The sequence below is a fragment of the Musa acuminata genome, chromosome BXJ1-9 (genome assembly GCF_036884655.1).
Source record: "Musa acuminata AAA Group cultivar baxijiao chromosome BXJ1-9, Cavendish_Baxijiao_AAA, whole genome shotgun sequence".
In the NCBI taxonomy this organism is placed as follows: Eukaryota; Viridiplantae; Streptophyta; class Magnoliopsida; order Zingiberales; family Musaceae; genus Musa; species Musa acuminata.
The window spans coordinates 4007134-4030605 of NC_088335.1; the positions used below are offsets into that span (position 1 = coordinate 4007134).

The 23472-nt window shown below is 38.1% G+C and overlaps 4 protein-coding genes across 5 annotated transcripts; 2 read left to right on the forward strand and 2 right to left on the reverse strand.

Annotated features, from left to right (window-relative positions):
• The first annotated feature begins 3984 nt into the window (after window positions 1-3984).
• Window positions 3985-6943, forward strand: LOC103997080 (mediator of RNA polymerase II transcription subunit 22a). The gene is made up of 4 exons (XM_009418221.3): window positions 3985-5477; window positions 5551-5616; window positions 5688-5928; window positions 6418-6943. Exons 1-3 carry the CDS (start codon window positions 5322-5324, stop codon window positions 5925-5927), a joined length of 462 nt encoding a protein of 153 aa, XP_009416496.2. The 5' UTR covers window positions 3985-5321; the 3' UTR covers window position 5928; window positions 6418-6943.
• A 2350-nt stretch (window positions 6944-9293) lies between these two features.
• LOC135594209 (uncharacterized) lies at window positions 9294-10658 on the reverse strand. Its single transcript, XM_065084616.1, has 4 exons — window positions 10404-10658; window positions 10067-10134; window positions 9925-9994; window positions 9294-9851 (listed from the first exon to the last, which is right to left on the reverse strand). Exons 1-4 carry the CDS (start codon window positions 10587-10589, stop codon window positions 9756-9758), a joined length of 420 nt encoding a protein of 139 aa, XP_064940688.1. The 5' UTR covers window positions 10590-10658; the 3' UTR covers window positions 9294-9755.
• Window positions 10659-15306: 4648 nt separating this feature from the next.
• On the forward strand, window positions 15307-18198 carry LOC135592586 (uncharacterized). Its single transcript, XM_065082125.1, has 4 exons — window positions 15307-15709; window positions 16102-16546; window positions 16842-16957; window positions 17634-18198. The coding sequence occupies exons 1-4, from the start codon at window positions 15391-15393 to the stop codon at window positions 18050-18052; spliced, it is 1299 nt and encodes a 432-aa protein (XP_064938197.1). The 5' UTR covers window positions 15307-15390; the 3' UTR covers window positions 18053-18198.
• Window positions 18199-19862: 1664 nt separating this feature from the next.
• On the reverse strand, window positions 19863-23233 carry LOC135582131 (auxin-responsive protein IAA21-like). 2 transcript variants are annotated; one of them, XM_065082126.1, is made up of 5 exons: window positions 22682-23233; window positions 21432-21661; window positions 21008-21149; window positions 20546-20607; window positions 19863-20224 (listed from the first exon to the last, which is right to left on the reverse strand). In XM_065082126.1, exons 1-5 carry the CDS (start codon window positions 23032-23034, stop codon window positions 20187-20189), a joined length of 825 nt encoding a protein of 274 aa, XP_064938198.1. In that variant the 5' UTR covers window positions 23035-23233; the 3' UTR covers window positions 19863-20186. The 2 variants fall into 2 exon arrangements, with proteins under 2 accessions (XP_064938198.1, XP_064938199.1); XM_065082127.1 differs by having other exon boundaries at window positions 20128-20255; window positions 22682-23227.
• Window positions 23234-23472: the final 239 nt, after the last annotated feature.

Here is a 23472-nt window from a genome sequence, read left to right on the forward strand (position 1 = left end):
ACTTACGACTTTATTGTTGTTGCATTTGGTATCAATTTGATAAAAATAAATATTTTATAAGATAATCATTCGATCAATCATATTTTATAAATATAAATATTAGATGTATCAAGTTGTTATAAAATAATTTAAAATTAAATATTTTTATTCGTAAATAATGGTTGATGATAAGTGGAAATATAAATTAATAATAATAAAAAAAATTAAAGAACAAAACATAACATATTTATAAACTTTAATAACAAAAAATGAAAAAGCAAAAGAAAGAAGTTAGGAAGGAGGAGGATAAGGGATGGGGGTTGGAGAGGCACTCCACGGTGTAATCACCTCGGATGCTTGGAGAAGCTTGTTATGATCTCAGGTGTGACCTCAAATCGCATATCTCCGGCCATCATTCGATCCTTTTCCTCACTCGGTTTGATTGAGCGTGACAAATCGCTGTTGGAATGAGGAGGAAGGATAAGAGATCATTGCATCTTTTTGTTTCCTTGTCCAAATAAAAGATAGCGTTGTGTGGATGGAGGTGAAAACACCATTGCACCACCTTTTTGTTTCCGTGACCATTTCAAACACATCGTTGTTGCATTGTTATAGGTGGCATTGGAATATTACTTCATAGCCCCAAATTCCACATTATAGTATATTATAATCTTGGTTTTATATATCATCGGGTGCCAAAGTTCGTTCTATACAAGAAATTTAGCATAAAAAAAAAGAAAAAGAATGAGGCGGAATGATTATGAAAAGTACTTATAACTTAAAATTTTAATTTAACGTGTCACGATGTTAAAAAATATCATAACTATTCGTCACAATTGAAATAGAGTTTTACCTTCTTTTCCATGTCTATATAAACTCATATATGCTGAAGACTAAAGGACTATAAAATTTTAGTATAATATTATTTATTAAATTTATATTTTTTATAAATATTATTTATTATTTTCTAGAGAGCTATCTATATATCATAGTGGGAAGATTATCTATATTAAAAACAGTTTTTTGGAAACATCTTGTCCAATTTTATTTACTACACAAACCAATTCCATAAAAGTAATTTTTTTATAAAATGATTATTTGGCCAATCATATTTTATAAAGCTGAATATTTAGAAGATTAAAAAGAAATATTGAGATGCATGTGAAAAGATGTCAAGAAATAATATATATATATATAAATAAATATTTTCATTTGTGAATAATTAATTGAGAGAAGAGATAAAAAATATTATTCTAGAAATCATTACTAATACTTTTACAAATTATTCATGTAGTCAAACCAATTAATTGAGACATTAGAACTTTATATAGATTTTAGTTTGATTACACCAAAGTCTCAATATATATGAAAAATATTTGCCTACAATCAAACAAAACAGCCCAATCAGTAAAACAAGACAAAATAAAATCACTAAATATGTCGTATAAATCGAAATCCAAATACAAAATATCGATTTATATGACATATGGTCATCGCCGTTGAAAAGGAGGTTAAAATGATCATTGCATCCTTTTTATTTCCTTGTCCAAATCAAAACACAACGTTGTCGGAATGAAGTGAAAAGGTCGTTGCACCTTTTTTGTTTCCGTGTCTATTTAAAACACATCGTTGTTGCATTGACCCAAAATACCATTTGCCGTACCTCAAAGATTCCTTGCTACATAATAAATTATAATATCTTTTTCTATATGATTATTGGGTAACCTAAAAGATTCATATTAAGTTGTTATTTTTTCACACGAATAAATTTATTAGTCACTTAAATGATAAATCTCTATAGTATATATTATTTACCGATCATATTATCTCGGAAGCTCAAGTTGAAGTAAGTATAAGTTAAGTAATAATAAGACTGAACATATATAATATAATTTTATATAATCTAAAAATAAATTAGAGAATATAATTAAATTAGATAGATAAAAAATCTCTTTAAGTTAAAGTTATAGACATTTTGGATCAATCATTCAACAAGATGAAGAGATCGATGAAGCTATTATTCATAGAGTGAAAAATATGATGGTTAAAATGACAAGGGATATCAGAAGTCTTATATAATTGTTAGATACCTTTGAGATTAAAAAAAAAAATATATAAGTTAGTTGTGAGACCAACAATATTTTATAGATCTAAGTGTTGAATAACTAAGAAAAAAACATACACAAAAAACTTGTAATACAAATATGAGAATGTTGAGATAGATATATGAAATTAATAGAAAAGATAGAAAGAATATTTATTTGTGAACAATTAAGTATCGTTTTGATAAAGAATAATATGAGAAAAAAATTGTTTAAGATAGTATAAACATATGCTGAGGAGACCTTCCGATGTAATGGTTAGAAAAAAAAAATGTAATAGTTAAAAGAGATAAAATAATTGATGTCAGTTATACTACGAGAGGTAAAGGAACATCTAAAATGATTTTAATAGAAACTATAAATAAGAATTTAAATATTATAAAATTCACTAAACATATGAATTTTTACATAACTCAATAAGGGCATGTAATCAATTCTAAATAATTAAAACTTACGGTTTTGTTATTTTTATATTTAGGGTTAATTTGATTTTTTAAAAATAATTTTTTTATAAAATAATCATTCGATCAATCATATTTTATGAATCTAAATCTTAGATGCATGAAGTTATTAGAAAATAATATAAAATTAAATATTTTTATTAACGAGAGGAAATAGAAACCATTAATAATAATTTAAAATTTTAAAGAACATAACATATTTATAAACTTTAATAACAAAGAAGGAAACATCGAAAGCATCCCCTCGGGTGGAGCTATCATTCTTTGTCTTATATACTCTTAATTTTTTTTGTCTCGATTTATTATGCAAGAGAAAAGTCATGAACGAGGAGGATAAGGGATGAGGGTTGGAGGGGCACTCTACCATCTATTCATCTTGCATGTGAAAGTCATGAAAGATAAAATAATTAATTTTAGTTATACGAAAAAAAAATATATCAGAAGATGTAAAAAGACTTAACAAAAACTATAAATAAAAATTTAAATACTTTGAACCCAACTAAACATATGATTCTTTGTATATCTCAATGACGATAAAAGATCTATATAATCGATTCTAAATAATCGAAACATATGATTTTGTTGTTATCGTATTTATATTAATTTGATAAAAATAATTTTTTATAAGATAATATTCGATCAATCATATTTTATGAATCTAAATATTAGATGTATGAAGTTGATAGAAAATAATATAAAATTAAATATTTTCATTCATGAATAATAATAATTTGATGATGAGAGGAAATAGAAATAATTAATAATAATTTAAAATTTTTAAAGAACATAATATATTTATAAGCTTTAATAATAAAAAAAGAAATTATCAAAAAAAGAAATGATGAAGGAGAAGGATAAGGGATGGGGATCGGGGAGGCACTCCACGGTTTAATCACCTCGGATGCTCGGAGAAGCTACCGATAAGCACTTGTAATTTGTGTGGCTATTGGATTTGGCCATGGAAGCTTGTTATGATCTCAGGTGCAACCTCAAATCAAATCGCACATCTCTCGCCATCGTTCGATCCTTTTCCTCACTCGGTTTGATCGAGCGTGACAAATCAATCGCTATTGGAATGAGGAGGAAGGATAAGAGATCATTGCATCTTTTTGTTTCCTTGTCCAAATTAAAGATAACGTTGTGTGTGTGGATCGAGGTGAAAACATCATTGGACCTTTTTGTTTCCGTGACCATTTCAAACACTTCGTTGTTGCATTGTTATAGGTGGCCATTGGAATATTTCTTTATAGCCTCAAATTCCGCATTATAGTATATTATAGTTATGAAAATGTCATAACTATTCGACACAATTGACATAAAGCACTAATCAAGACGATGCACTAATCTTAAAGCATAATCAAGATGATGCGCTCTTCTTAAAGCACTGATGAGTTGTAATTGCATGATGCTACGTTGAGGTCATCAGCCATGGAGACGAAGAAGAAGGTCGAACGAAGAGTGGAGTGGGAAGACGGGGAACTCACGCGACCTTTTCTTGACTTCGGTGCGCGTCAATGGGGTCAGCAGAGGGAACAGTCGTACGACACCCTCTCTCCACGGCGGCCTCCCAACGCACCCACGCGCGCGTCGCCCTCTCCCCCCGTCGCACACTCTTGCAGAGACCGGGCTTCGCGTGCGTGCGTGCGTCGCCACTCACCCGTGTCTCCTCCTCCGCCACCGCCTGCACGCGCCCCGCCCCTTTCGCCTTCTTCGTCGGGCCCGCGGAGAAGCACGGGCTTCGACCGTCGTTTGACGTACGTGCTCACCCACTCGAGTGCCCCGCCACCAGAACACAAAGCCTCGCCTTCTTCGCCCCCCTTCGTGGCTACTCCCCTTCACGTACACCCCGCATTGGGAACAGCAACACAGAGGAAATCCCCTCGAACGGGGAACATGTTTCCCGGAAACGGTGGCTGGATTTCCACATGGATGAATCAACCTCCATTACCGGACCTTAATATATATAGCTTCTCAGCAGCCGATGTTGCGGTCCCATTCCCTTTCTTCTTCCTCTCGCTCAGTACAGGGAGAGATTAGCTGTCGTCCACCATGTCTTCCTAAAAGCCCGCCTTGAAACGTATCATTAATTACTTTCCTACTAGCTTTTACTCTCTATCTCTATTTCTCCTCTCTTCTGCTAGCACTCCTGTGACCATGGAACCATCGGCAACTACATATGCCTTCCTCGACCTCTCAGGCTGCGCCTTCACCTCCTTCCCACCGGAAACAGGGCACCACCTTCAGAATCTCGACGGAGTCGAGCCACTCGCACAAGAAGGATCACCTAATCCACTAAAAGGCTCCACGATCGGTGATGACGACACCATCGCCGATCTCCTTAACGTGGAGGCCGTGAGGAAGAAGATTGAGGTGTTGGCTGCGATGGTGGGCATGGGAGAGTCCGACGAGCCGGCGGCGGTGTTGGGTGAGGTCGTGAAGGTTCTCAGGGAGCTGCAGAGGGAAGCAGAGCTTGTTGCGAATCTAGCGCTGTAAAGGACATGAAATGGAGATGCAAATTGCGATCAAAAACTTCTCGCTATGGTTTCTCGATCTGTGTCAGAATATATTATGAATTGCACTGAAATCGTACGAATGTTTTATATGTGATTTATAGAGGCATTAATGACCCTCAATTGTCGTGCTTATCATATTTATGTCGATAGTTATTGGGCTAATAGGCCTTACATAGGAATGACAATTAATTGGGCCATGATAGGCCGTCATAGTGATATAGCTTTGCGTGGGGCGACGGTTCGCAAGTAGCCTTCCACCCAAAAGGATGAACAAAGCCGCGGGAGGAGGCGGCGGAGGAGGCGGCCCGACGGCGGCGGCAGCGGCCGCGGCGGCGCAGAAGCAGAAGACCCTGCTGCAGAGGGCCGACACCGACGTGACCAATATCGTCGACAACTTTAATCAGCTCGTCAACCTCGCTAGGGTTTCTATCTTTCGTTCCGTAATCATCCCCCTGTTGTCGATCTGTCGCTCACCCTTCGGCCTCTTGATTTTAGGTCAACGACCCGCCGGTTCGCAACTCGCAGGAAGCGTTCCAGATGGAGATCCGGGCCGCAAGGATGGTCGGAAACCCTTCTTCTCTGCTCCTTCCCGTTCGATTTCTTGTTTTCATCGTGTTAGATTTCGATGGCAGGTTCAAGCGGCTGAGTCGTTGAGGAATCTGGTGTCGGAGCTGAAGCAGACGGCGATCTTTTCGGGGTTCGGCTCGCTGAACGAGAACGTGGACCGGCGGATCGCCGAATTCAACCGGCTGGAGGAGGGTTCGGAGCGGCTTCTTGAGAGGGTCGGGGAGCAGGCCGCGGCCAGCCTCAAGGAGCTGGAGGCGCACTACTACTCGTCGGTCCTGAGGACGAGCCCAAGCGATGGCCCATGAGGTCCGAAGCAACACCTTTTATCTCCCTGCCTTTGTTTTCTTCACTTGGTTTTGGATTTTGCTTGAATGCTTGATGTGGCTCATGAGGTCCAAAGCAACACCTTTATCTCCCTGCCTTTGTTGTCTTCACTTGGTTTTGGATTTTGCTTGAATGCTTGATGTGGCTCAGTTTGGTATATGAACAAAATGCTACGATCAGTTCCAGTTTATATACTGTTTCTTGTGACTGTGAATAAAAGGTATAGTTTGTTCGTATAGAGCTGAATTATTTGTTGAAAAAGCAGGGGAACATATTTCTGATTCATATCTTGTTTCATTTCTGAAAATTCAGAAGAAATGCTATGGAAAGTTTATCTTCCTTTTGTCCATTTATTACATGATTCTTTCATTTAGTTTCAGACTATGTGATAGACATTCATATGTAGCACAATATGATAAAGTTGGCACATTTTGTAGATTTACAGATCATTTTTCTATTTCATGGCTGCAGAGTGAAAACTGCACAAGACGTTTGTAGTGAATTGTAAGTTGGGATCAGAGCCTAAAGCGATAATATGTTTCATGCAAGACAACAATTTGGTGGAAGGTCGAATTCGTTGCATGCTTGCCATATCCATTGGATGACCAACTTCAACAAATCATTATGCTGTCCTTTATATTCTGATCGATGTTTGCTTTCTCTCATGATCCGATATAATAGTTTGGTCGGATAATCCGAGTCTCCTGTTCAGAATGTTCAGAGACTAAGTCATGGAAAGGCCTGATAGTTTCTCATTGTTCTTAGATCATCACAGCGATTCGGAGGACTGCCTCCATATAGATAGGCGAGCTTATCGGATGTTCTCAGATGGTTGGTTCAGTAAAATCACTGAGATGATGTGAATTGGGATATGCAAAACAGCACTAGTCAGTAGGTACAGACATTTAATTATATGGCTAAAAGATGATGGAAAATATGTAAGTTGAGGTAGGTTGTTTGTTCTTTAAATCACAGAAACGACGTGAATTGCTGTCAATTGTTTGTTCTTTATGTTGATGATACATCTGTTTTGGAGGAGGGCATGTGTGCCACTTGAAATACCTCATATGATTGATTTCCAAATCACCTAGTTAACTTAGCACATCATGCGAGCAAGTTGAGACGAGTTTCTCATGTATTAAGATAGTTTTTCCACATATCTGCTTGTTCAATGTTGCTTTTGAGTAGGTTTATCAACATCGAGACAGTGTTTTGTTACTCCTGGTGATACGAGTTTCTCCAGTATTAAGATTGTGTTACCACATATCTTCTTGTTCGATGTTGCTTCTGAGTAGGTTTATCAACATTGAGATGGTGTTCTGTTACTCCCGCGATACGAGTTTCTCGTGTGTTAAGATCGTATTGCCACATATCTTCTTGTTCGATGTTGCTTCTGAGTAGATTTATCAACATTCCGATCTCTGCATGTGTTGTCGAAACTTGCTTTTAGAGATTTCGAATGCTTCCATGAATGAAATTTCTTAAGTTTGCGACCATTTAGCTTTATAAGAGTGTCCTTTTTATGGGCTTTCCTGTGTTTTCGGGTGTTCATATATTCTCTTTTCTTCATACTAGGAATTACTTTTTCCATTTCTCTACCAGTGGAAGCTTGATATTCCATTATAAGGTAAGAGAGTTTCACTGTACAAGCTCAAGCATCTACAAACTTTGGGTGCCTATCATACTGTTGCATAACACCTTTTTCCCTTTCTTTTGGTTTGACCCAACATACCTGAGGCTCTTTTATAGATGTCTCCAATCCTAATTGACATTTAGCAAAGTCAACCATTACTCGAATAGGGGGAGTCGGTCGAAACATTTGGGCATCACTATTAACATCATCATGCTAAACCATATGATCCACTTGTCTGATGTGTCATGATGATATTGCTTTTAATCTCTCGTGTGCAACGCACTAAATGTTAATTATGAGGGAAGGGAGAAGATTTTTGGAGTGGGCTCCATATCCCAATCTAGTTCACCTTTTAAGATGATGGATAAAGCGTCGACAAACGTGCATCGAGAGGTTGTACTATCAACATCAAAGATTAATGATGTTCCTTCCACAAAGTAACCAGGGTTAGCTCTTGGTCTATATGGTCAGTATCCATCTGATACATGTGTACTATGTGAGCTGATTGACTAAACCAAAGGAAATGATAGAGCTTATCGATGTTGTTCTCCTTTAGTAAGGTATAGAAGAAACAATAGAACGATTACCGGAACAGCATATATGCTCATGATATGGAGCAAAAGACGATATAATAGATAATAAAAGGATTCAGAATACATGAACAATAGACATAAACTTCCTGCATGAAAACGATAAAAGAATAATGTTGGGGAAGAAAGAAACAGAAATCAAAAGATCAATAAGTAAGTAATATACGAGAAAATCAATACAAAATTAATATGGTTCGACATTCTTACAAGAAAACTAAATTTTTCATCATACTCATCGAGTTAATCAGCTCAAACACAAATTCCCCTTATGCTGCTGTCTCTCATATATACATTGAAAAAAAAATTCTCACCATTTCTCTAAAGATTCACTAGAAAAAAAGAAAAAAAAACTCATGGATTATTTACAGTAATATATCTTAATTCACTGAGATTTTTTTCTTACTTGAATGCATAATCTCCGTCTTCAAAATAAACTGAATTATATTATGGGAAATGTTCTACCTTTGAGTGCGGTTTGAATTATTGATTTACATAATTAAAAGTAACCATTTATATTTACGACGAAACCTAGAAATCGATCACTTATCCAATTTGAATATCTTTATGCGATATGGGTATAAAATAATTAATCAATACTAGCAAATGATTGAATTCAATAATTCCTCATAGAAAATTATTGACTCTAGAGATAGTAATATGAAAAAGATAAATTTTATTTGAAATATGTATATAATCAGATTATTCACATTTAATTTGATGGTTCTAAGCATTGATAATTAAGATCCCATGAGAGAGAAAAAAAAAAAAAAAAGTCTCCTACTTAATATGTGAAAGTATCGATGTAATCTACTAAATAGTTACTTGGTCTTTTATTCTAAATACACTTCAAGATCGTATAAAAGCTATATAGGATGGCCGACGTCAAACTCTTTTCACAAAATAGGAACTCCTAAAGATGTTAAGATAGCAACCTGCACTAATCCTTCCTACAGAATTCATCTAAAGTATCTAAGAAAAAACTCCTAAAGGTCTCCAGAATAATCCAATCTATAGTATCTAAGAAAAGACTCCTTTTTGCGTGTGTTCTTCTCGGCGTGAAGGAGAGAGAGAGAGAGAGAGAGAGAGAGAGAGAGAGAGAGTATTGATAAGACGACGAGAGCGAATGAAACGCTGATCAAGTAAGTGATCGAGGTTAAAGATATACGTTAACCAGTAGTCTGTCCTACCGATGACACGACTCAAACAAGACGAACTGTGCGTGCATTATCTGCAGACCACCTAAAACCCTACAAGTGTATCACGAGGCTCTTACTGTTCGTAAATTGACCTCTCACTTACTGGCCTCACTCGATAAGGTAACTTAAAAGAAGGAGCAAATGATTGACTGCACCTTTGTCTGCCGCTTAACCGAGTCAGAGAAAGCTTCCTCCACTTCACAGACATCGTGCCTACTTACGGCACTCAACGTTGCATCTGTGCTCTCCACAACATCACTCGTTCTGTGAGACTAATACATTCATATTTGTGGTGCAATAAGCCATTTTTGTTGGAAATAATTTCGGTAAGCCGAACAAGACTTTGATAGGAAGGAATACGAACAAGTCCAAAAAAAGTCTTGCAAGCATTTAGAGTGAGAGTTTAAGCTCCAAATCTAGTTCTTCTACGGCCTCATTTGGATCATACTTGTGGATGATCGAATGCTTCTTTTGCGTCGAGTAGTCCTGTACGATAAATAAATCTTTCGTCAGAAAAGATTTTAGAATACAATGAGATACTAAAAGAAATCAAGACAACCTTAATGGACTGCTCGAGCAATTGTTCGATCAGAGGTAACGTCACGAGAGGTACATTCGATCGTGATCTCCTGTCGGATGAGACTATAGTAAAATCACTGAAAAAAATAGAAAAAAATATATAATCAAAATAGATCACACACCGGATTGTATCAAACCAATGTTCGTCGCAATCGATAATATTTCTTTTTCCATCGTCGTCGTATTCCTCCTACAACCGTGATAATAGAAATTACTAGTGCAATCATCTATAAATGATTATAAACAAAACACCATCCAAAGATTAAAAACATACATACGATGAATCTATAAATTGTTCTTATTTTTTATTTACTAAATCTAACTTTTTTTCTTAGTTTATTCCGAAAACACATAGATTGTTACTCCGAATCTTCAAAAAGATATAATAGTTTAACGAGAGACCGATAGAGGTGAATAGAGATACTTGAAGAAAAGTACAAAAGACTATATCGAGATTACCATGCAGAGATTATTGTGGATCGAAACATGTTGGTTCAGTTGACCTTGCAATCTGATCTTCTCCAGTTGAGCCACCCCAAGTCCTCTTTGGGGTCGCTTTGCCTTCTCCGAGTTGCTCCTTCTGCCCCTCTTGGAGGAGCCACACCTTCCACTTCCCAATCCCAAACTTAAGGACTTGCTCTCCATCCCCTCCCCCCCCCCCCACTCTTCAAACCTAAACCACAGCACGCCTCTATCGACAAGAAGAGAAGACAGGAGGAGGAAGAAGAATAGCAAACAAAGAGTCCAAGAGTGAAAAAGATGCGTCGCCAACACGCATTTAAAGAGTCGAAAGCTCATATTTATGTGGATTCGGGGCGATCTTATTTGCTTTGCCGTGCATTACTTGTGTGTCCCGCGACTATTTTATTCTCGATCCATAGTCTCTTGATCACCTAACCAATAGTCGTATCCAAACCCAATCACCGAAAATATATTCTACACTCATAGATATGTCAAAAGGCTATTATCTCACCCAAATTACAAACTTAGATTCTCTCCAACAGAAAATATAGATTTACCAAATGATGTGTCTAATAAAAGGTGCAATGGATCTCCTTCCTATATTTACGTAGATACCCACTAAAATAGTGTAACACATATTTAACATCTTGTCATATTAAGTAATTTTCGGTATAAATCATTCTCTGAGAATGCATATAATAAATTTTAAATTAGAGGATATCTTGCCACCATCTCTCTTTCCCTTAAAAATGTGTCATCAATAGATATTTCTCATTTAACCAATGAAAACTTGGATTAAATTTGTATTAAAAGAAGACACGGAATGTTGCAGTAATAATTGCTATCACGAGGTATACTTTGGTGTTCGTCGTTGACATCCTTAAATCCGTATATGAATTTGGTTTCTTGTAGACAAATATAATTAATGCACGTTTGATGAGGTTCATTAGATACGGACGTTTGATAAGATAAACTTTTATTGTAAAAAGAAAATCTTATAGAGGATTGGATTTCCTCGTATCGAATCTAAGATGTCGCATGAATGGAAAGCGAATGTTTTGATTTGGATTTTACAGGAAAATTTTGATGATTTTGTGTTCATGAGCAATTCACTAATTTTAGTAAATGTGTTTGATAGGAGCTTCCTTCAATGATGAGTTGGATTAGTATGATAAGATGCAATAACAATTTAGGAGGATCCATAACTATCTATATGGTAATAACGATAAATAATTAGCTGATAGAAGAGATAAAAAAAATTATATACAATCTTTTAGTTATTTATATATAATGTGTAAGATACAATTCTCTCAACGATAACAAAAGTAAGAAAGAATGGGAGGTAAAAGTTTATATATAATCAATTTTGATATATTATTATTTATCGAACATACGAGCATAAAGATTCTCGATAAATTATCGGAAGAGTCCTAAAAATAAAACCTCTAATAATTTCTCATGAGATTCGTACCGATCATGATTTATCAAAAATTTTAAGTATTATTTTTTCATCCAATACTACATAGCGTATTTAACTCAATTTCGAGACATATTAAAAGTATATAATATATATGAATGGGCATTACATTAAGGTTGGGTCCAACATCATGATGGATGATATAGACCATGTTATTGTGTGTGTAGCACTTTCCTCTAAGATGTCACACTTGGGTGACATCTAATACTAAATAACATACTAAATTATTGCTAATACTAAATAAAATACTAAATGCTTATATTGTATTCTATACAGCCTATCTATGCCTATGGAACATGTGAGGAGGATTTTCTAAATTTATAGGTAATTTTGTAATCATTAATACTTTTCAAGATAATTGGATCTCTGATATACCACTTGTATACAAATCTTTCTTCCTCACATCAACTTTGCCATGAGATTCTCCACATAATAAATCAAAAAGTTAGATTCTCAATTTGCTAAATTCGATTCTATAATCGTACCATCACAGTGGGTTACCATAATAAAGTATAGGGTATTCATTGGGTCTTTCTAAAGTCTATTACTATGAGGAGATGATCATCACTTGCGTGTATTATACATTCATACAATACCGAGAGGATGACCATTACATGTGGAAGCATAAAATGCCGAGTTAATTGAGACTAGAATTACATGTCATGGTTCCTTTGCGATTCAAATTATTATCAAGAACGCAAGCTAATTTAGTTGATAAAAACTTGAATTATTTGATAGTAAGATTTAAGAATCAAATCTTATCCTCATAACTTGTTATTTATAAAATATAATGTGTATTATATGAATTTAATTTACGTTATCGATATTCATATAATGTGTGTTATATGAATTTAATGTTTATTTTCCATAGGAAAACAGATACAAAGTGGTCGGCTTGACCTTTGACCTCATGGCGACGATGCCAATTGAAATAGAGCAACATGCATTATTGTATGTTCTATATGACATGAGGTGATGAATGGCTAATTTTAAAGAGGATCAAATCTCGGTGCGTTGGAAAGACGAGACATTGAGCACCGAATGAAGATTATGCCCACATGATGCCGATCGAATCGGATGATCCACAAGCATTCCTCGTCTCAAAGAATATCTAATTCCTTCAAATCAATCAATCAATCATTATACCTAAATCACTTAGTTATTCCATAATATTCACCTAATAATCACTCGTAAGATTAAATATATTATTGTACAAATCATCGGTCCGAGTTTATGTATGGGCATTTTGTATGCTTTTAGGATCTTAAGATAAACGTTGGGTCAATATATAAGTATCTTGAGATCTTCCTATGTGTGATGTGATGTCGATTCAAAGATGTGGACCGTTCAAAGGAGTCCAAAACACACACGCAATTTGGGAGTGGATTCCTCCACACGGAGACAAGCGTCGACAAACATATCAAAATGCGAACGTGGATGGCATGCTCCATTATGTAGACCCAATTTGATAGCTCATTAATATCGATCGCGATTGAATTCCAAGTCGTTGACGACCCATCGATTAATGTCAATCTTCAATTAACTACATACTTGGCTAGAACTAAGTGTAGGGGGGGGGGGGGGTGCGTGATTGCTTGTGATGGATGTGATTGCGTGCATCACGACGTACGACGATGTCTCCATCCATCTCGGTGCGTTGCATGTCTACGTTCTAGGTCGAAGCAATGGAAGATGCAGTGACGTTGGAGAAATTAAGATCATCATAATATATTATATTGTATGCGATGCAAACGACTACAAAGATATTATAATGTTCGATGGTAATAGAAAGAGTCGCGAGAAGGACATTTTGATGATCTCATGACATGCGTACATGAGACTCAAATCTCAAAGACTCGATTACATAATAATGCACCGACATTTATATGTATAGTTATAGTCCGAGCAAACAGATTAGTACGGTATGTTAGGTATATTGTAAACAGCTCTACCACTGTACAGCATCGAGGAATGACTTTCTTCGAGGTTGTATAATTTATATGCTTCGACATCACGTTGTTGTCTACGGTAGGGGTTTGAAATTATATATATATATATATATATATATATATATATATATATATATATATATATATATATATATATATATATATGGTATCGCCCACGTGGACCTAGACAAGCCTTCAAGTCCGATGTGACGCGTAGCACACATGTGGCGGGCAGCTGCTCGTCATTCTCTACATCATCATGGTATAGTCGTTCCAAAAAGCTTAAGGCGATGCCAATCCGTACAAGTCGATTGGCGCTCGCACAGAAGCTTAAGCCGACCGCAATTAATTAACCATGTATAACCAACTCATCCATGCAGGTATAAAAGCTAACCCTCCTTGATCAGGGGGGGTTCGAACACTCAACTCCCCCTAACTCCACTCAACAATGACTTAAACTTCAGATGCGTCGAGTCAGAAAATCCCCCTCCCGACCTCGACCTTTATGCAAGAATCGACAATGAAGCAACAACAACCTGTCGAGGGAGAACCGCACTCAGGAGACGACACTTGGACCCAACCCGACCCAACGTTGATGTGACCCGAGCATTCACATGGGCAACTTTGTGCATCTGGGACTAGACCAAGCCATGCTGACACCTCGACCACGGCGTAAAGATTCACCAAATATATATATATATATATATATATATATATATAGAGATGCTATTTTAATTATTTTTCCATCAGTGTTTTCTCTCTCCTTTAGTCCTAAAAATGCCTATTGGGTATTCGAAAACAATCCCCTATTTTTTGTATTGGATTCGTCTAAGGTTACGATCCATTCTATTACCAAGTTCTCTTATTGTTCGTAGGAAACAAAATGAAGTGATTACGGGAGAGAAAATAACTATTTTTTTAAGAGTGGAGTTGGCATCTCAATTGGCTTTATTGTTTCACTTCGATGCTAGAAGAGTTTTTTTTGTGCTTTGATAATCTAATAATATATATTTTTAGTTTATTGAATAAAAAGATTAATCGATCTAGTTGTATTGTATAGAATTATAATATTTTGCGAAGATAATAAAAATACTATAATCATATTAAAAATATTATGATCGACATAGAAGTCAATTTTTTTTATATGTTCTTTTTTTCTAAATAATTAATACTTATTTAAAATCCTACCAAGGGCGATAATTAGTTTGTATTATAAAATGAATGATTGTTCCTTAAAAAAAAGTATTTGTATATAAATATCTCTGTTAATCTAAAAATACTTTATAAAATAATAAAATTAGAACGTTTTAGGAATATAGGATTTCAAAATGAGGGCTTTAATTCATCCAAAATAAAGAAAAACTTGATTCGGCCCATTATGGCCCATTTAGGCCCAAATATATTCTATTACTCACGTCTAGCCCATTAAAGCCCAAAAACTTGTCCCGTAAACTGCTATGTTCCTCACTCCACAGAGCACAGCAAAGTAGGGAAGAGAAGAATACGCGCCGTGTGCGTCGTGCCCGCAGAAAGAGTTTGGGAAAGCGGGAGAGGGGGAATGCAAGAGAGCGTGCTGTCGTCTCGGCGGTCCCCTCCGGACCCCGAGGAGGTCGAGGAGAACGGCGACGAGTCGAAGACGAGGAAGAACACCACCCCCTTCGCCACCAGGGTCTCCAAGCACGCGAGTGCCGCCCTCTCCGGCCAGTGCGCCGCCGTCTTGATCTTCCTCCTCATCCTCCTCGCTACCGCCGCCTCCTTTCTCATCTCGCGCCCCGTCGTCTGCGTCTCGCCGTACGATTCCCTTGCCCGCACCGCACTCTTCGGGGCCACCCTGGACGGCCTCGCCTCCGATTTCGGATCCCTCGGCGTGCCCTGGTGTAAGCCCTCTCGTTCTTTTTCGCACGCAGTTGTTCTTTGGGACTTCGGAGGCTTTGGTTTCTTGATGGTCGCTTCTGATATAAACAAATCTGATAAAATCTTTGACTGTTCGGAGTCCGAAGAGTGGTTAGGGTTTTCCAAGATCTTGGAGAGTTACTTGCCTTTGTGAAGGTTTCTTGGTTCTTTAATTGTATGGGATCGCGGCGATCTGCTTTTCTTGCAAGATTGGTGTTACTCTATCTTGATTCTGAATGGATGTAGCTGGTTACGAGTAATCTCGTCCGCGATTTCAGTCTTTAGATCTAGTTTCTCGGTAGAATTGAAAGGACTACATTACATGTGATGTGATGGTCGATGGCATTGTCTTTTAATTCTTGTTTGTTGGCAAAAGGCAGATCGAAACAAGGGAAAGCAGTAGAGTGGACTCGGAAGGACTTGCTCAAAGGCTTGGAAGAGTTCGTGCCGATCTACGAGACTCGTCCAATCAAGAACAACATGTACGGCATGGGGTTCGACCACAGCTTCGGTCTGTGGTTCATGGCGCGATGGCTTAAGCCAGATTTGATGATAGAAAGTGGCGCCTTTAAGGGCCACTCTACGTGGGTCCTGCGGCAGGCCATGCCGGAGACGCGGATAATATCGCTGTCGCCCCGGCACCCGGAGAAGTACTTGAAGAAGGGGCCAGCCTACGTTGATGGGAACTGCACCTACTTTGCTGGGAAGGATTTTGTGGATTTTGGCAGCGTTGATTGGGCGAGCGTGATGAAGAAACATGGGATTTCTGATCTTAGTAGGGTTCTCGTATTCTTTGATGATCACCAGAATGAACTGAAAAGGTAAGAGAATCTCCCTATACTTCTTGATTAACTTTGAAGGGCTCATCCATCTCTGGATATATTCATGAACACTACTCTTTCTATATATTTTACTTTCTTTTATGGTGCTTTTAACATTTCTGTTTATTTTAGGAATTTATACCTTCTTTATTGTCATTTACTGTAGTCTTTCCGGTAATCTTCATCAACATGAAATATTGATGATTTAGAAGAGTATGAGATACATCGACAAACTTCTATTCTTTGACAGCTGATATTAAAGATCTAATTGATGCTCTCGTTATTGCTTGGACAGATTGAAACAGGCTTTAAAAGCTGGCTTCCTGCATCTTATATTTGAGGATAACTATGACACTGGAACCGGAGACCATTACTCACTAAGACAGATATGTGATCAGGACTACATTAGAGGTGCGAGTGCTCACATCCCTGATCCTGTGATTCCTGTTTATGTGCATTCTTGCATGCTGCTATACATGTATTTTTTTTTATGATCAATGTTACCTAGATTCTTGCTCCCTGTGATGCATCCAACTCATCGTCAGCTTGGATAAGTATCTACCTTGTTATGAACTTATCCAAGTTATTAGCTAAGTATCTACCTGTCATTTTTTTTTTTTGCTTTAGGACAGAACCATGCTCTTTCTTTAAGTTTTAATTGTTCTTTTTTCCCCTTGATTCTTTTTGTAGAAGAACCAAGTGTTGCGTTATTTAGTGCCTTAGATTATTGTCTTCTCATCTTTAGTTTTAACTAGGTCGATGAAACAACATTTCAAAAGTAATTTTCCATTCTCTGTGATTATATAATAATCTTCAGGATCATGAAACTTGACACTGGAAACTCAAGTAGATTTTGTACATCTTAGTGATATGTATATCTAACTTGCCATGCGTCCATATTCTCTACCGTCAATCTGCACTGTAAGATCGACATGTGGGATGGTTTGCACTCAAGTTTCAACTGTTAACTCTGTTTTGTCTTTAATTTCTGGATACTGAAAGCATTCTCCTTCTTGTATTTGTATTTTGATAAGAGTAGCTCAGAAAAGTTTCAACTTTTGCCAATATTCCGCTTTGTTTGATGTAGGAGGTGGGCATAGCTGTTTCAGAGATAGTGATGAAGCACGAATAAGGATGAAAAGGAAGAAGTTCTGGGAGAAGGCTGTGGACAGAGATGAACTATGCGGCGGTGATGAAGAATGGTGGGGTGTTCGGGGTTATATGAGAGATGATTTTAACCATAGCAACAAGGCAATCTCCTATGACGAACATTTTCAAAACAGCAGGTTTGTGGAATCGGCCTTGGATGTGTACTGGGAGCTCCCACCAGTTGCTGGTCCCTCGCTCACTCACCAAACCAGATATGACCCTGCCCGTGCTTCTGATCCAATAATCGAAGATGGAAGGTTTGGCTTATTCCAAAGGCTCGGCCTGGCAAGACTTGGAACTTCAGTGTTCAATGGATATACCCAAATGGTATACGTTCAAATATCTGCCTCGTCTTAGATCGTATGTGCAAAATGTCAGGTGTCGTTTCAATGCGCTGCACTTGGGACTCTTTTAACCTGTTTTCTCTATTGTGACTCGGTTTGCAGTTGTCGCTTGTAGAACTTTACAGTGTGTAAATATCTTTGCTCGTTGTGTTTGATGCATTTGCACTGGAGTATGCCGGTTGGAGTATATAGAATTGTGCTCGGGAAGGTAATTGTTGCTCCTTGGTTAGGTTGCCTTTTTTTTTTTGTATATATATTTTATGTGGGAAATAGTAGAACAAATATAGGATCCACCTTCTCATCCAAGTCTGACGAAGAATCTTACCATTTACACGATTTAATCCTACTTAAACCGGCTCTCTCTCAGGAGAGGCAAATTAGGTGAGAGGTGTGTAAACACCAGCAGAGCTTCTGAAAAGACTCGACAAAACATCAAGTGTCCAGTGTTTCTCCATCTAAACTTTTGAGGCTACTAAATTAAAATCTGCGGTTTATGAAAAACATCCCTCTGTTTAGGTGTGTAAGGATTTTTTTTTTTTTCATGGAGATTTTTATTTACAATCCTTTCTTGACTATCTATAACCCCATTTATAAAATTTTTAATATTTATAAATTATCCATTTACAAATAGAGGCAAATACTTCATTTTTTTCTTCTCCTAAGCGAGATGAAATAAAGAGATGTGAGAAAGTTAAAAAAAAAAAAAAACAAGTATAAAATCGATAATACTAGAGTTATAAATAATAAAATAATATTTTTTTATTTTTAAAAGATTATTAATAGGAAGGGTTCATGAATAGTAAATAGTGAGTTACGAATAATAAGTATCTTTTTCATTTGGTATCATTTACTTTTTATAATACTTCTAATATCTCCCATCGTCTAGTTTCTTTCACCTTATCGATCGTCGAGCCCTCCTCATGTATTGTTTTTTCCTCTTCCCTCATTATCTCGCCTAGCCCTTGATTTTGTTGTTTCCATGAGAGGATACTGCAAGGGTTGTGAGAAAGTAGGCTAAGGGGAAGGAGGTGATCACGATAGGGCTTCCCCTCCCTTTACTCTCACATGGTCTACCGTGTTAGGTGTTACCCGCATGAATTCACTTGTCGATTCGCCCCCTTGAGTGCTACTACCATCGTCTTGCATGTGGTAGTCACCAATGGTCTAAGTGCTGGGATTATAGATCTTCTTTGACTAGAAATCCATGAAGTTCATTCGGGCATAATACGATGCCACTCGGTACCCAACCTATGCTACATGTCACAAGTTGGTTACTCTTTCATTGTCCAATATAGTCCCATCTAAATCGCCCAATTCGTCACCAACCTCACGCACCCATATTACCTCTTTTCATTATGGTTGCACCACCAAGTTCCCCTTCGTCATCCTTCTTCACCTCTATGCCTTCTCCTATTCGAAGGTGACGACACTTAAGAGGCAAAGTGACGAGTGGACTCACGCAAGCAATGCCTGACAAGGAGAGAGAGGAAGCCCCATTGTGACCACCTTCTTGCCCTCAACCCTCATAACCTCCTTTCATGAAAATTATGAAACTGAGGGTCAAATAACGATGACGAGGGAAAGGCGATGCATTGGGGAGGGCTTGACGATCGATGTGACAAAAGGTGAGAGGGCCTCACGATTGGGTGAAGGGTGGGAAAATGACGATGAACATTATTTATATTAAAAAAATAGGACCACCAAATAAAAAAAAGTGAAAAATAAAAGTACATAAAAAGGACATTTTCAGGAAATAACCCACTTAAAATTAAAATTGCAAGAAGTTTGAGCTTTCATCGGATCGACCAGATACACAGAGACCATAGAGCTGGAAATTTGCATATGAGGCTTTTCAATATGATTCGGACGCCACTGACGACACATAAAACAGAGAGCTCAATCCATAGACGTTTAAAGAAAAATGACAAGCACACATCTAAAACTTCGATGACAGACGACAGACCAACAGTATCTACCAACAGCAAGGCTCTCAGATAATATCAAGTCAACTACAAGTGAAACTACACTATGACAAACCACAATAAAAGCGAGAGAACGATAATAACATGTAGCTTTCATGTTCTCTTCCAGGCCACTAGCAGCCATTTGGTCTGCATGCACCCAACCGAAAGAGGCTGAAACGGCTGCTAATTCCGGCTCTTGGACTTCTCCATGGCCCTTGGGGCTGCAACAATATTACACACCATCAAACACAACTGGTGTGACAAGGATTTGTGTAAGTATCATGTAAGGAGAGGACAACAGACTCGACGGTAGGTCTACTAGCCTACATCGGTCATTTGCTTAAAGACGTCCCTTTATGTCAAAAAAGAAAACTATAGTGATCATATATTTGGAAGCCTTTAAAAGAAACTCAGTGTCGATCAGGAAATTGTGACAATAAAGAGAAAAAGATAGCACTAAGAGTGGATTCATCAACAATTTGTTTACGAAGAACTTAATAGCAGGAAAATTTGCAAGACAATAAAATGGTATCCACACATACCAATTCCAATTGCATCTGAACCCTTCATAATCCTCAGCCTCCTACAAGAATCAGTAAACATTCTGCGATGGCAAACACATACAATCAGTAGTCAAATAAGAAAAAAAGGTCTCCATTAATGATCATTGGTAGAAACTGAACTAGAACAGCCTGATAAATAGCGGAAGAAGGAAGAGGTGAGTCAATGCGACATGATCCAAACCATATATTGGATCTGTCATATAATAAATCTGTCGTATGAAAGCATAATGCTTACTTCCACTTTGCCATCGTTGGTTTCACAAGTTGAACTATTGCAACTGTAAGATCCTATTGAGGGCTAATGTTTTGGTCTGCGGATGTTAACTTTCTAAGACACTATCGCCGAGAAAGAAATTGAAAAGGAGGACATAATCACATTTGAGGTAATTGTCCTTTTTGACAACTAGATTAGTTTATAAGTCTGCTTAGCATTTTACTTACTCCCAGGGAACATCGCCGACAAGCATCCAATCACCATCTTTGTCCTCATAGGTAAGAACATACTCAGATCCTTGAAGAAGATCCATGACTCTACCCTCGGTCAGTATCTCTCTGCCAGTCATTCCATATGAACCACACTGACCTGAAAACCACAAATACAAAAAATATGAAAAATCTTTTGGTCATGTATAGTGATTTAAGAACAAAAAATAAAGCACATGGTTGAATCACTCGATACAAGTCTTTTTATTAGTTTCTAACATCACAAAGAAGCTAGGGATAAAATGTTAAATGCTGTCAATATCACTAAAGCTAAAGAATCCTATTCTGATACATAGCAAGCAATGGGAGGCTTTTTTTTCCCAAGAAAAGCACAAAGATGAAAAAGCTAAGTCTGTGTGCATCATAAACCAAAAGATCTTACCGATGGTAAAGCAAGTAAACATCTTCTCAAGAGCCAGCGAGAGCTCCTTATAGTTGGAGTACGTTTTGAGGTCGACTTTTCTAAGGTATGGAGCTCCATCCATGCTGACCTTGACATAGAGGCATTCCAACCCTTGTTTCCCTTTGGCATCATCCTTGTTCTTGGATGGGTTTGCAGCCATTGTATTCTTTCTGTAACTCCGGATAGGTGGCCAACCAACAACTTGTGCCCTGTGACACATATTATGCTTAGACAATCCCGAAGAAAGTGGGAGACCAGGACATTGATCAAAGCATGAAGCTCATCAGACAAGACGATGGCAAGCAACGGTTGCACAACGCCGAAAAATGGGGCGGCATGAGTTATCAATGCCTAGAGTTCGCCGGGAAATAACACAGCTATATAAGAATTTTTTTTTTCAAAGGTAAAACGGGAAACAAAGTCTTCATCTAGCAGAAGAAACAAGAGGAAAAAAAATTCTACGATGATTAGTAAGCATGAAATTTCTTGGGAAAAAAGAAGATCAAAGCATACAATGCGCCAGATTTTGATGCACTAAAATACAGTGGAACAACAAATAACCAATACTGAAGGAGTCGAGGTACTATGTTACATAAGCAATAAGCCTGAGCACTTTCTAACCAAACTCCATGGCATAGCACTCGGACGTATGACTATATGAGTGGCAACACACTTCTTGTACATCAAAACAGAACATAATGGACAGTGGAAATAGATGTAATGAATTAAAGGACATATTGTGTGATATAACTTCACAGTTGAAGCTGTTCTATCTCGATTTAAGCACCATAAAACATTGCAATAGTTCCAACTTATTTGGATAGTTCTAAACCAAGACCACCGAAATTGCTAGTCTAAGGCTCACAAGAGATGTTTTTTATGTTGTCAATTCTGCGTAGGAAGCATTAAGGATTGGGTACTTGTGAATGCATCCGAGTCATGCATTTATGTTCTACACCAGCATTCACATACCCAAATTGACAAACAAAGCTGCAACATGTAAAAAGATAGCAGTAGTCGATAGCAAGCTTTTATTTACTGGATCAAAACAATTAGGAACAACTAATCTTAATTGAATAGATAAAGATTCTAACTTTGGCTTATCAAACTTCACCAGCAACATCTCGGCCACAAATGCCCCAAAAATGAACAAGAAGAACTGCAAAACATGCGCATTTGGTTCACCGTGATCTACCAAGGCAGCTACCAAAAAGCGAAAACAGGCTTACTTGGGCGAAGGCGCCACCTTTGCCGCTCCACCATCATCCTTCCCCACGCTGGGCGGCCCCAAAAGCTTCCCATTGGCCTTCTCCCCGCCCTTCCCCCGTTCTTCCTCAGACCCCTTCACCCCGGGAAGCACCCACGCGTCGGGCCCGTCGATGGCGTCCGAGAACCCCCTCTTGGCGCCGGAGACGAAGTTCTTGGGAAGCCCCAGCGTCAGCCCGGCGCCCCCTCCATCGAATCTCTCGGGCGACTCCGAGCCCGGGAGCCCAAGCCGGAGCTCCGTGTCCTTGAGGTTGCCCGAGACCTCGCCGGGGCTCTCCGGCAGGCCAAGGTAGTCGTGCTCCAACGGCGGTGTCATCGAACGAAGATGGAAGAAGAAGTGCCAGCGGCGGGCGTGCGAGCAGCAGGCAAAGATTCCTCCTCCTCCTTGTATAGCTAGCGCTCAAGAAAAGTGCTTGTTTTTGCTGAGTAGACTTAGTTAAGCTCGACGCAATCATGAGAGGGAAACAATGGGCGAGGCCAAAAACGACGAAGAAACGAGAAGTATAATGACAAGCGAATTGAGGAGGCGATATTTGCGTGGTTTTTAATGGTTGGGTGTTGGAAGACTTTACGCGTCGGGACCGCAAACCTACCGACAGGGGATTGAAAGTTCCCGACAGGATTGCTGCCAGCAAAAACTCCACGTCTCTTTCCTCATTTCTCACCGTAAACCTCACTGTTCCTGTATTCTCTCTTATCTGGGGAACCTCTCGTGCTCCAGCAGCAGCGCCTCAAGATATGTGCCGACTGTGAC